This window comes from Penaeus vannamei, chromosome 4 (genome assembly GCF_042767895.1).
Source record: "Penaeus vannamei isolate JL-2024 chromosome 4, ASM4276789v1, whole genome shotgun sequence".
NCBI lineage: Eukaryota > Metazoa > Arthropoda > Malacostraca > Decapoda > Penaeidae > Penaeus > Penaeus vannamei.
Window position 1 is genome coordinate 15,209,591 of NC_091552.1, and position 12,500 is coordinate 15,222,090.

General features: G+C 44.5%; 1 protein-coding gene across 28 annotated transcripts in view; it reads left to right on the forward strand.

Annotated features, from left to right (window-relative positions):
• LOC113820726 (very low-density lipoprotein receptor) overlaps nt 1-12,500 on the forward strand; it is a 779,919-nt gene that overhangs the window by 624,456 nt on the left and 142,963 nt on the right. For 9 of the 28 annotated variants that reach the window (XM_070120742.1, XM_070120754.1, XM_070120745.1 and 6 more), the window contains exon 1: nt 9,449-10,053. The exons of 18 other annotated variants lie outside the window; for them this stretch is intronic. In XM_070120742.1, coding sequence (XP_069976843.1) covers nt 9,849-10,053 — 205 coding nt within the window. In that variant the 5' untranslated portion in view covers nt 9,449-9,848. Of the gene's footprint in view, nt 1-9,447; nt 10,054-12,500 lie in introns of those variants that run through there. One more of the 28 variants, XM_070120743.1, reaches the window with a different exon arrangement.

Here is a 12,500-nt window from a genome sequence, read left to right on the forward strand (position 1 = left end):
ATAGACAGACAGGGAGAGAAAGAAAGAGACAGACAGGCAGAGAGACAGAGAGAGATAAAAAGAGAAAGAGAGAGAGAAAGAGAAAGAAAGAGAGAGCGGGCAGCGCCTACGAGAAGCCGGAACCGGAAGTGACAAAAGAATGACGCATATGTCAGGTGATGGCTGGGAGGGGGGGGGGGGCGGGTTGGAAGGGAGGGGGGTCTAGTAGGCCTAATTATCGGAAATACGGGGGGGGGGGGGAGAAGGAAGGAGGAGGGGGAGGGGGATGAAGGTTAAGGTGGATGAAGGAGGAGGCGCAGGGGAAGGGGGGAGGGGAAGGAAGGAGAATGGGAAAGGAAGGGGGCGGAAACAGGGAGAGAGGGAGAAGGGGAGAAGAGAAGAAGGCGGATGAAGGAAGAGGCACAGGGGGAGAGAGGAGAGGAAGGAGAATGGGAAAGAAGGCGGAGAGAAACACAGGGAGAGAGGGAGAAGGCGAACGGAAAAGGGAGGAGGAAGTAGGAGGGGAGATGGGAAGGGGGAAATGGGGGAGAGGAGGAAAGGTAGAGGGAAAATGGAAAAGGAAGGGATAGGGAGAATGGAAAAGGAGGGAATAGGGAGAATGGAGAAGGAGGGGGAAAGGGAGAGTGGAGAAGGAGGGAGAGAGGTAGAAAGGAGAGGGAAGGAGACAGGGACAAGGATGAAGGAAGGATACAGGGAGAAGGATGAGCAGGGTGTGAGGACGACATTTTCTAGACGCGTTGCCGCTCGTGTTTCGTGAGTTCCAAGGGAGACGATCATTTCTCGGACATCCTTGCTGCCCACGTTTTCCGCTTCGCTATCCTGGCTAGCGCTTTCGCTCTCGAGATTTTTCTTTTTTTCTTTTTTTTTCGAAGTTCTGTGTTCAAATCAGTACTCTTTATTAAATGCAATTCTTGACTAAATGATTATATATATTAAGCAATCTCTATCTGTTCTACATAGCGTAAATACTAACTTTTTTACAATTATGAGCTACTTACACCATCCTTACGATAACCGCCGCTATGTTCGCTAAAATTCCGCTAACCGCTATGTTCGCTAAAATTCCGCTAACCGCTATACTCACTAAAATTCCGCTAACCGCTATGTTCGCTAAAATTCCGCTAACCCTCATATCTCACGCACATTCCCACTGGCGTTATCAACTCTCTATCTATCGCCATTATTCGATATGATAAAGCCATCATAAATACCTTAGATGCAACCTTTGTCTCTGCAATGGCTGCAGGTAATGAATAAATGTGTAGTTGATGATAAATTAGAAAATTTGAGTTCGGTGTTTTAATTTTCGTATTTTGCGCGTAGGTTAAAAGGTGTATTTGTAAAATTGGTTGGTTGGGCTGTTTTAACTTTATTTTATTACTGTGGTTATTATTATTGATGATTGGTAGCAGAAGTAAAACAGCAAGAAATGTAATAGAGTGATAAAGGAATAAGAAAAGATGAATGATAGTGGTCTTTAAATACGCACATATGTATAATGTACAAATGGATGGCGCATAGATAAATGATTGAATGAACGGTCTCGATAAGAAAAGAATAAAGATACTTTCAGATTTACATTTGCATGAATATCTAGATAGATGAATAGACAGATAAGTAGACAGAATGATAGACAAATTCGATAGATAGACAGACAGATAATTGGGTAAAAAGCACACACACACACACACACACACACACACACACACACACACACACACACACACACACACACACACACACACACACACACACACACACACACACACACACACACACAGACACACACACACACACAGACACACACACACACAGACACACACACACAACACACACACACACAACACACACACACACACACACACACACACACACACACACACACACACACACACACACACACACACACACACACACACACACACACACAAACACCACACACACACACACGCACTCTCACACACACACACACACACACACACACACACACACACACACACACACACACACACACACACCACACACACACACACACACACACACACACACACACACACACACACACACACACACACACACACACACACACACACACACACACACACACACACACACACACACACACACACACACACACACACACACACACACACACACACACACACACACACACACACACACACATACACACACACCCACACACACACACAAACACCACACACACACACACACACACACACACACACACACACACACACACACACACACACACACACACACACACACACACACACACACACACACACACCACACACACACACCCACACCACACACACACACACACACACACACACACACACACACACACACACACACACACACACACACACACACACACACACACACACACACACACACACACACACACGTATGCGCAATGCCACGCCTGAACCGCGCAATGCGGATGCATAAGCTTAACACATTTTAAAAAACGCGCCTGTGATAACAAACCGCCATTCGGTCCGAGGAAAACACGCCTCTCGGGAGATGTTAATTATTTTTTTCTTCTTCTTTTTCTTTCATCTTTTTCCTGGTTTTTGTTTTGTTTTGTTAATTCGCATTAACGGATTCTGCGTCATCATTCTTAGGTCGAAATTCTCATGTTTTATTTATTTGTTTGTCGTGTTGTTTATTTTTAGTTTTGTGGGTTTTGGTGTTCATCGAAAATCTCATAGTTTTTGTTTGTCATTGTTGTATTTATTCTTGTTTATTGTTCATTTATTTATCTACCTCTTGCAGTAATTTTAACTTAAAATCAATAGATGAAAAGTAAAAGTTAAGATTTTTAAAAATCTTCTATAAAGTGATGATACAAAAATAAAATCTTGTATAAGATTCCGTCCATTTTTTTTTTTTTTTTTTTTTTTTTTTTTTACCAATAGGGACTTATCGTAAAAGTGTCAAAAGACGGTGGACTTTCCCATAAATCACCTCGAAAGTTGGGTCAACGTAAAAGATATATTTCAATAACTGATAGTGCAGGAGCCCGGGAGATGAGGCCCTGCGAGAGTGTGGTAGAGAGGGCGGTTTGGGTGTAAGGTAGACAACCAAGATGTCTCGACTCCTTTAGTGAAGTGTAAGGATGGAGTGAGACTGCTCCTCCTTGTACCGAGGTGTTGCTCCTGGGCTCCTATAGTCGTCTAAGGATGACTATAAATCGCGTTTTGAGGTGTTGCTTCTGGGTTCCTATGGTCGTCCCAAGAAATCTAGCCTCTTTGAGTCGTCCAAGGATCACTATAAGTCGCGTTTTGAGGTGTTGCTCCTGGGCTCCTATGGTCGTCCCAAGGAATCTAGCCTCCTTGAGTCGTCCAAGGATCACTATAAGTCGCGTTTTGAGGTGTTGCTCCTGGGTTCCTATGGTCGTCCCAAGGAATCTAGCCTCCTTGAGTCGTCCAAGGATCACTATAAGTCGCGTACTGAGGTGTTGCTCCTGAGCTCCTGTAATCGTCCAAGGAACACTATAAATCACTATAAATTAGTGTCTGGCAACCGGTGATTAACAAGGAAGTGTGACAGCAATTTACAGCTCTTGCAGAAGGGGATAGACAACACAACATCGGAATGTCTGGTGTCGCAAGAGGAGTAGAATAATTGGTTAAAGCAAAGACCATGCGTATTTGCATATGTATATGTGTATATGTATGCACGAAAATAAGTATGTGACAAACATGTAAGATAATATAAAATATGTTAGAGATATAGTTGAGTTACAGATATGGTGTTTTCGGACTTATTGTATATTAGATATTATTATTTGTTCACCTTATTTCTTCTTTTATTTGTTCTTGTTATTCATCAACATCACTATTCGTTTTTTTTCGTTTGTTTTTTCAGCGGTTTTATTTTACTTAACCCTCTATTTATCCAATTCATCAAGTCACTTATTCATTTCTTTATCAATACCTCCCTCCATTCACCCATTCATTCAGGTATTTACCCTTTTCAATGTGTAAATTTGAATGAGATGAAAATCGGAACAGTCCCTCAAGTGTACTACACAAGACGCCAAAATACACTTTCTCTCACGATAGAAACCTTATCACGTGATATCTCTCAATCATCTTCTTTTCTTCTGTCTTAATTTCCTTTTTCTTCCTTAATAATCTTTGTAGGATACTTCACATTCTTCTCTCCCATTTTCTGTGCTTTGTGTAGTAGTGATGACGTGACAGATGTTATGGCTGTTATTGTTCTGTTATCAAGTTCATTCGGCTTGGTATGGGTTTTATGTTCGTGTGACATCTTTTTCTTCAACTCATTCATTTTGTTATTTAAACAAAATCTGAATCGTTTCTAAACTACAATCGGTGTTGTTAAAGATATGTTTATTATAGTTATATATGCACACACACATACACACACACACACACACACACACACACACACACACACACACACACACACACATATATATATTTTTTTTTCTTTTCTTTTCTTTTCTTTTTACGTCAACAGTTTTTGTTTTTGAGCACAAAAAAGTTATTGGTAAATATATTTAATGTTTTTTTTATAGAGACTAGCTTTCTAAATGATTTGTAGATAGTCATTTTTATAAGCTCTTATGAATCCAGTGTTAGATCTTTTTCATTTTACAGTTTTCATAAGTAGTAATTCATTTACCTACCTTTTTAAGTGATATATAGATGTTTTTTTATTATTATTTTCATAAAAAGTTACTTATACAGTATCTTATATTTAGTTGTTTTTTACACTGCGTAGAGAATGTGTTTCATAAGTATGGTTCTTATGAGGTCGCGGACCACATTTTGAGTGAAGAATTATTCATAGAATCTGTGTTCGTAAGTATAAACAGAGTTAGAAAGTGGAACACAAATAGTTTATACAAACATATTGATACATGATGCATTGAATATACAGAATAGGTTATATGAGACTAAAGGTTTAATTGGGGCATGTAAGCAAAGAAAACGGTTGTACAAAAATAAAATTCGTAGAAAAAAACTGATGTTAATGTGAACTTAATTTGCTGTAGGTTCAAAACATTCTCTTTTTTTCCTTTTTTTTTAGTGCAGGATTCTTCGTGTTGCCCTGCCATCTACTAGAAGGAAAGGACACTATCAGACCTCCAATTTCTTAATTTTTCTCATATCAGCCTTCTTGAAATTAAATCATTAAACGACATCTTGCGTGTTGTGGTCATTAATATATAAGTGACCTCGAGTTGGCAAGTGAACATTATCACGGTGAGTTGCTAATTCACTTTTTTTTTAAACGGCGCATGACCCATACAAAACACACGCGAACTGTTGCAGAGTTTGCAGCATGACTGGCATGCTCAGCGCCTCGCTTGCCCCAGAGTTGTTAGACATGCTACGACGCAGTACAAATGTTACGTAAGTTTTCTTGTGTATCTGCTGGTTCTCGAAAAAAGGTTCTTTTGTACAACCCAAGTTCAGTGAATTGAAGGCAACTGCTCTTGGTTTAGATATTTTCTTGGTATTTCATGTGTGTGTGTGTGTGTCTGTGTGCATGCGTCGAGTTGTGAGAGGTGCGCATGCGCATTAGCATGTAGATATTCGAGACCAGATAAAACACCCAAGTAAAAAATGTAAAACAAAAAACGAGCAATGGAGATGATCCTCGCAAAAGCGCCTTAATCTTCGACAGTTTTTGTAAGAGTGGATTTGCCGCGCTTTTGAATCCGGGTTTTGTACGAACGTCTGCTCAGGGGTCACCTTCTGAAGGCTGTTGGACCGAGGGTATGAAGTGACTTTCTTGTGCATGTATGTATGTATATGTATATATATATATATATATATATATATATATATATATATATATATATATATATATATATATATATATAAATGTGTGTGTTTATTTATTTATTTATTTATTTATCTCCCCTCCTTTCCTCCTATCCATCCATCCTTGCTCTCTGTCTCTCTCATTCCCTTTTCCTCAGTCTTATCCGATTTCCTCTAAGCAAAGTCCGATCGAAATACACCACCGTCGCGGGCACCGGGGGGGGGGGGGAGTGAGGCAACCGCAAACATCCGCCCACTGCTCATGTAGGCCTAGGCTAACGTGGCATAAATTTCATTCACCTGTGCGAGTGCGTGTTGAGGGGTGGGGGGGAGGGGGGGAAGAGGGGAGGGGGGAAGATGGGCGGGGAGGGGGGGAAGATGGGCGGGGAGGGGAGGAAGGGAGGGGGAGGGGGAAGAGGGGAGGGGAGGGGGGAAGTGGGGAGGGGAGGGGGAGGGGGGAAGAGGGGAGAGGAGAGAGGAAGGGGGGAAGAGGGGAGGGGGAAGGGAGGGAAGGTGAGGTGGAAGGAAGGAAAGGGGGAGAGGCGACGGATGGTAAGATTAGAAAGGAGGGGGTAATAAGAGAGGAAAGAGGGGGAGGGGCAAAGAAGAGAGGGGAGTGGAGAGAGGGGAGGGGCAAAGAAGAAAGGGGAGTGGGGAGGGGAGGGGCAAAGAATAACGGTAATTGGGGAAGGAAAGGGACAAAGAAGAAACGGGAGAGGAGGAGGAGGGACAAAAGAAGAGAGGGGAAAGGGGAGGGTGGGTGGCGAAGAACAGTAGGCAGGGGTATTAGGAGGAGAAAAGAGAGACGGGTACGCGGAGAGGGATAGAAGTAAGAGAAGAAGACGTGAAGAAGAGTAGAAGACAAAGAGGGGAATGGAGGGAAGAAGAGTAGAAGACAAAGAGGGGAAGGGAGGGAAGGAGAGAGGGGAGACGGAAGGAGAGGGGTGGGGTAAGAGGGGAGACGGGTTGGGGTAGGAGGGAAAAGAGGGGAAGAAGGAGGAAATAATCTAAACACCTGTGAGAGTTATGGCGGAGTACTTACTTGTTTATTCGTATTAAAGGAGATGCTATAACTCCCCAACTCCCTGCGGTTCGACGTCACACGTTAAGATACCCCTCCCTCTCTGTCTCCCTCCCTCCCTTCTTCCCTCCTACCTCCACTCCCTATCTCCCTCCCCCACTCCCTATCTCCCTATGTCCCTCTCTCCCTCCCTCCCTTCTTCCCTCCTACCCCCACTCCCTATTTCCCTCTCTCCCTCCCTCCCTTCTTCCCTCCTACCTCCACTCCCTATCTCCCTATGTCCCTTTCCCCCCTACCTCTACTCCCTATCTCTCTTCCTACCCCCCACTCCCTATCTCCCTCCTACCCCCCACTCCCTATCTCCCTATATGCCTCTCTTCCTCCCTCCACTCCCTATCTCCCTCCTACCCCCACTCCCCCTCTCTCCCACCTACCCCCCACTCCCTATCTCCCTCCTAACCCCACTCCCTAACTCCCTCCTTCCCCTTACTCCCACCCCCCACTCCCTATCTCCCTCCTACTCCCTATCTAATCCCTAACCCCCACTCCCGATCTCCCTATGTCCCTCTTTCCCCTCCTACCCCCGCACTCCCTGTCTCCCTCCTAACCCCCACTCCCTATCTCCCTATGTCCCTCTCTCCCTCCTACCCCCCACTCCCTATCTCCCTCCTACACCCCACTCCCTATCTCCCTACTACCCCCCACTCCCTATCTCTCTCCTACCCCCCCACTCCCTATCTCCCTCCTACCCCCACTCCCTATCTCCCTCCCCACTCCCTATCTACCTCCTACCCCCCACTCCCTATCTCCCTCCTACCCCCACTCCTATCTCCCTCCTACCCCCTCCCCACTCCCTATCTCCCTCCTAATCCCCCCCCACACACTCCCTATCTCCCTCCTCCACTCCCTATCTCCCTCCTACCCCCTCCCCCACTCCCCATCTCCCTCCTAATCCCCCCCCCCACTCCCTGTGATTTATTTATATCTGACAGGACGTCAAGCTATGACCCGATTGCTTCTATATATCCGGGGTAGATTCTTTTTTGTATTTGAAAATCTACGCGCAATTCTCTGCTCTGTGATTGGGTAAAAAAATTGTATTTCCACAAATTGTAAACGTATTTCCTGCTGTCATAGAGCGTTACAAGCGACCCACGTGGCACGGATTGCCATTACCTGTGATGGATGCGCGCTTCTGTTGCAATCAGCCCCCCCCACCCCCACCCCCCACCCCGCTTCCCCCTCCCTCGTTCCCTTCCCCTCCCCTCCCCTCCGTCTCCCCCCTTCTCCCCCTCTTTCCCCACTCCCGTTTCTCACCTTCCTTCTCCCTCTCTTTCCCTCACCTACCTCCCCCCCTCCCCCCGCCCCACTACCTGTGTCGGCGACGGACGAAGAGCGCGGTTTCATTCCCAGGTGGATGTGCGACCGAAAGACGCCGCCACAACAGCCTATTTTTCTCTCTCCCGATATATTGATATACATGTATATATGTATGTATATATATATATATATATATATATATATATATATATATATATATATATATATATATATATATATAATGTATGTATGTATGTATATATATGTATATATATATACATATATATATATACATATATATATATATAATTCATACTCTCTCTCTCTCTCTCTCTCTCTCTCTCTCTCTCTCTCTCTCTCTCTCTCTCTCTCTCTCTCTCTCTCTGTCCCCTCTCTCTCTCTCTCTCTCTCTCTCTCTCTCTCTCTCTCTCTCTGAGGTGCGTGTGTGGAGGGGCGTGTGTGTTTATAGAGTTCTCTCTTCGTTTGAGGGCGTTATGTACTCTTTAATGAATTGCGAAAATGTTTATTTTGTTTGAGTATGTATTCATCAATTTTAATCAATTTAGTACAGTGTTTTACATGTTTACATAATAAGTGAAAGCAATTCTGTAACATGGTGCAACAAGTAGATATTTTTGTGGATTTGTTACACTGAAAAACAAGGTCACATACCACTGTTATAAAATATGTAGCAGCAGCATATTCAAGGAACTTATATCCCGATCAATAAAGATTGAAAACTCCCCGCTTAATCACCCCCCCCCCCCCGTTCCCCTGAGGCGCGCCGTGAGACTCCGCGTAAGAAAAGAAAACAACTTCGCCGTCTCCTTTCGCGCATGAATTTAGGATGCTCCCTCTCGACGGAACAGGTGTCACGTGAAAAGGACGGAAGGAAGAGGCATAAGTTGTGAGCAATGTTTGTTGAAGAGGATTTCTTGCCACGCAGACATCGCGGACATCAGCCGGAGCGTGACGTATGAGTGACGTCACATCAGGCCACTGCCGCTGATTGGTCGGCCTTACACGCCTCATGTGGCGAGTTGCCAGCTACTCTTTCCTGCTCTTCTTTCCATATTTACGTGTATAAGTAGGCTAAACAAACTCGTTGGCTGAAGGAATCGCAATGTTTAGACACGCGGCAAGGGAAGGACGCGGGAGTGGGTGCTCGATCGGGCGAAAGAATCCGCCAAAACGGGAGAGAAAATGCGGGGAAAATCCCTACTTGGGAGCAGGCGCGTGTTGCAGAAACGATGAAGCACATTTGGACGTTCGCGGGATCAGTCACATTTCTACGGTGGGAGGGTATACACACTCGCTGCCGAGTGCTGTTGTAAGTGAGTGATTGTAGGATATTTGGCGCTCCTTTACCCATAGTCTGTGATACTTATTTATTGAAAACCAAGGGCATTTGGAGTGTTTAGGAGCGGCGTGGTGTTTCGGGGGGGAAATTATATCTGAAAGACAACAGAAACGGCAGACAATAAATACCCTTTCCATCGGAAAAGCGAGTGTGTGAAAACAAATAAAAAAGACAATAAATAATATAAATTAATCCAATAATTTAACACCAGAAAACAACATATATAACCCGCGGTGCCATCAATTACGAAACCGCATTCGAGTCCCCCCAAAAACAACAACAGAGAAAAATATTTGTCCCCAAAAAAATCTCTAAAAAAATGCGTTGGCCGAGAACAGTCTGTTCGTTCGCGATAGTGTTCACCCTCGTCGTCAGCTGTAGCAACATCGTGCAGGGAGAGAATAACCATTGTTCGATCACCGCCTTCACGTGCAAGAACGGAGAGTGCATCCCGCAGTCGTGGCGCTGTGACGGGACGGCCGACTGCCACGACCACAGCGACGAAGACCCCGACGAGTGTCCAGGTGAGTTGCAAAGGTGGGAATGAAGGGAGAGGAGAGGCGGTCTTGAGGTGCGGAGTGAGGGAGGTTGCGTGTAGGCCTATATATACACGATATGTTTAGGTGGAGGGTTAGGGGTAGGTATGTTTGGGTTTGGAGGTTTTGTTGAGGTTCAGGTGATGTGGCCAGGTGAGTTGCAGGTTGCCCTATAAAATGGGTGTAAATATTGAAGGTGATGGTGGTTTTGAGGTGGGGGGTTGGAGGTTGGAAGTAGGCCTCTGTTGAGGGGTGGAGGGTTGAAGATAGGCCTAGTAGGGTTTTGCGGGGTTTATTAGGCTTCAGGTTATGGGGCCAGGTGAGTTGCAGACGGTACTAGAATGTGTGAAAAAGGTGGAAGTGAAGGGTTGCAGTTTGGAGGTAGGCCTAGTTTTTTGGGGTGGTGGGTAGGCCTAGGAGGGTTTGGAGTTTTATTGGGGTTCAGGCTGTGCGGCCAGGTGAATTGCAGGTTGCCCTAAAACGGGAGAAAAGGGTGGTGGTTGGAGGTGGTCTTGAGGTGGAGGGTTGGAGGGTTGGAGGAAGATCCACAAGGGTGAGGGAGGTAAGGGGTAGGTCTAGGAGGCTCTGGAGTTTTGTTGAGGTTTAGGTAGTGTGGCCATGTGAGTTGCAGGTTGCTTAAATAGAGAGGAAATAGCTTGAGGTTTAACGTATTTTCTAGTGGAGGTTTGGAGGTAGGCCTAGAAAGGTTTGTAGCTTTTTATATGTTGAGGTTGCCATTCCATGAAAATAACATGCTGGTCACTGAATTTGCTTTAAAAGACGATATGTTGGCCGATAGAGAGGTTTTTGATGGAGAGCGGGAGTAGGCCTAGGAAGGTGTAGGATGTTATTTTTAGGGGGATATGAGGTTTTGTTCATGTGGATTGCATGTCGACAAAACCCGTGTTAGAGGTTAGGCATATTAGAAGGTAGAAGGTTGGAGTTTTCGGTTGAAAGTAGGCCTAAGAAAAATTTTTGATTTTTTTCTTATCTGGTCCCCTACCTCGCGAACACTTTTAGCCAAGGTCGTTTAACCGTCCAGGCCAGATGGGGTGGGGTTGAACACACCATCGCACACACACAACACTCTTTCTCTTTTTTTTCTTCCTTTTTCTCTTTTTCTATTCCTCTCTCTCTCTCTCTCTCTCTCTCTCTCTCTCTCTCTCTCTCTCTCTCTCTCTCTCTCTCTCTCTCTCTCTCTTTCTCTCTCCCTCTCTTTCTCTCTCTCCCCCTCTCTTTCTCTCTCTCCCCCTCTCTTTCTCTCTCTCCCCCTCTCTTTCTCTCTCCCTCCTCTCTCTTTCTTTTCTCTCCCCTTTCTCACTACTTTCTCCCACCCCATCTCCCTTTCTTTCTCACTGCCAGTCATTCTCTTTCTGTTTTGATATCCACTATAATTATGTTAATGTTGTCAGGCCTTAAGTGGTATTGTTCTTGCAGTTGTTATTGTATACTCTTTAGTAAAAAGATTTACACTTCAGAAATATGAATGTAAAAGGGGATTCAGTAGTCCGCTCTTCCTTCATCCTTGTTCTTTTATTCTTGATCATCTTATATTTTCTAAAAAGTTTTGGGATTATTGTACATGTTTCTTTTATAATCGTTTGGAAGAGCAGTTCAGAGTGGATGGGAAGTATGTTTGTGTGTATGTGTTGCGTGTGTCTGTGTTTATGTATGTATGTGTTGTGTGTGTCTGTGTTTATGTATGTAGTCTGTGTGCGTGCGTAAGTGTCATCGACTCGAGCGTTTAATAATATGAATAATTAATGGCAAGGATATTGTGAAGGTTGAGGGTAATCATGCCATTTGAGTTATCTTTGTCAAGTTGAACAACATTCTGTGAAACGTCTTTAGCGATGTGAAGGGGAGTGGAATGGGATTAATATTCTTAGCTTAATCAAGTTGTGTAGTGTGTGGTTAATTTGGAACTGTCATTTGTTTACACGGACCGTAGGCCTACATGTTTCAGTAGATAGGCCTACACATACAGCACAGTAGAGAATGATTCACCTGAGTGTTGCATCGGTGCAGACAGTGCTGAAGGAGAATTACTTAATTGAAATTAGATCTTAAAATAAACTAGCTACAGTGGAAAAATACCGATATTTTGTATTTCACTGTTGTAACTATCCATCATAGTTGATGAGTGTTCTATTTTACAATAAACGCGTATGAGATGAAGGCGAAAAAATAACCGGAAAAAGAACTATTACAAGGTAAGGGCTTTAGAGACTTACACAGGAGAAGAGGGTAGGGATGGGGGTAGAGGGACGAGGGGATAGAGATAGGAGGGGAGGGAGGTAGGGAGAAAAGGAGAGAGAGAGAAGGGGGGAAAAGAAAGAGAGGGGGGGAGAGAGAGCGGTAGATGGAAGAAGGAAGGTTATCAGGAAAAGAAGGAGAGAGAGGGAGAGAGTGAGTTAGAGAGAGAGTTGGAGAAA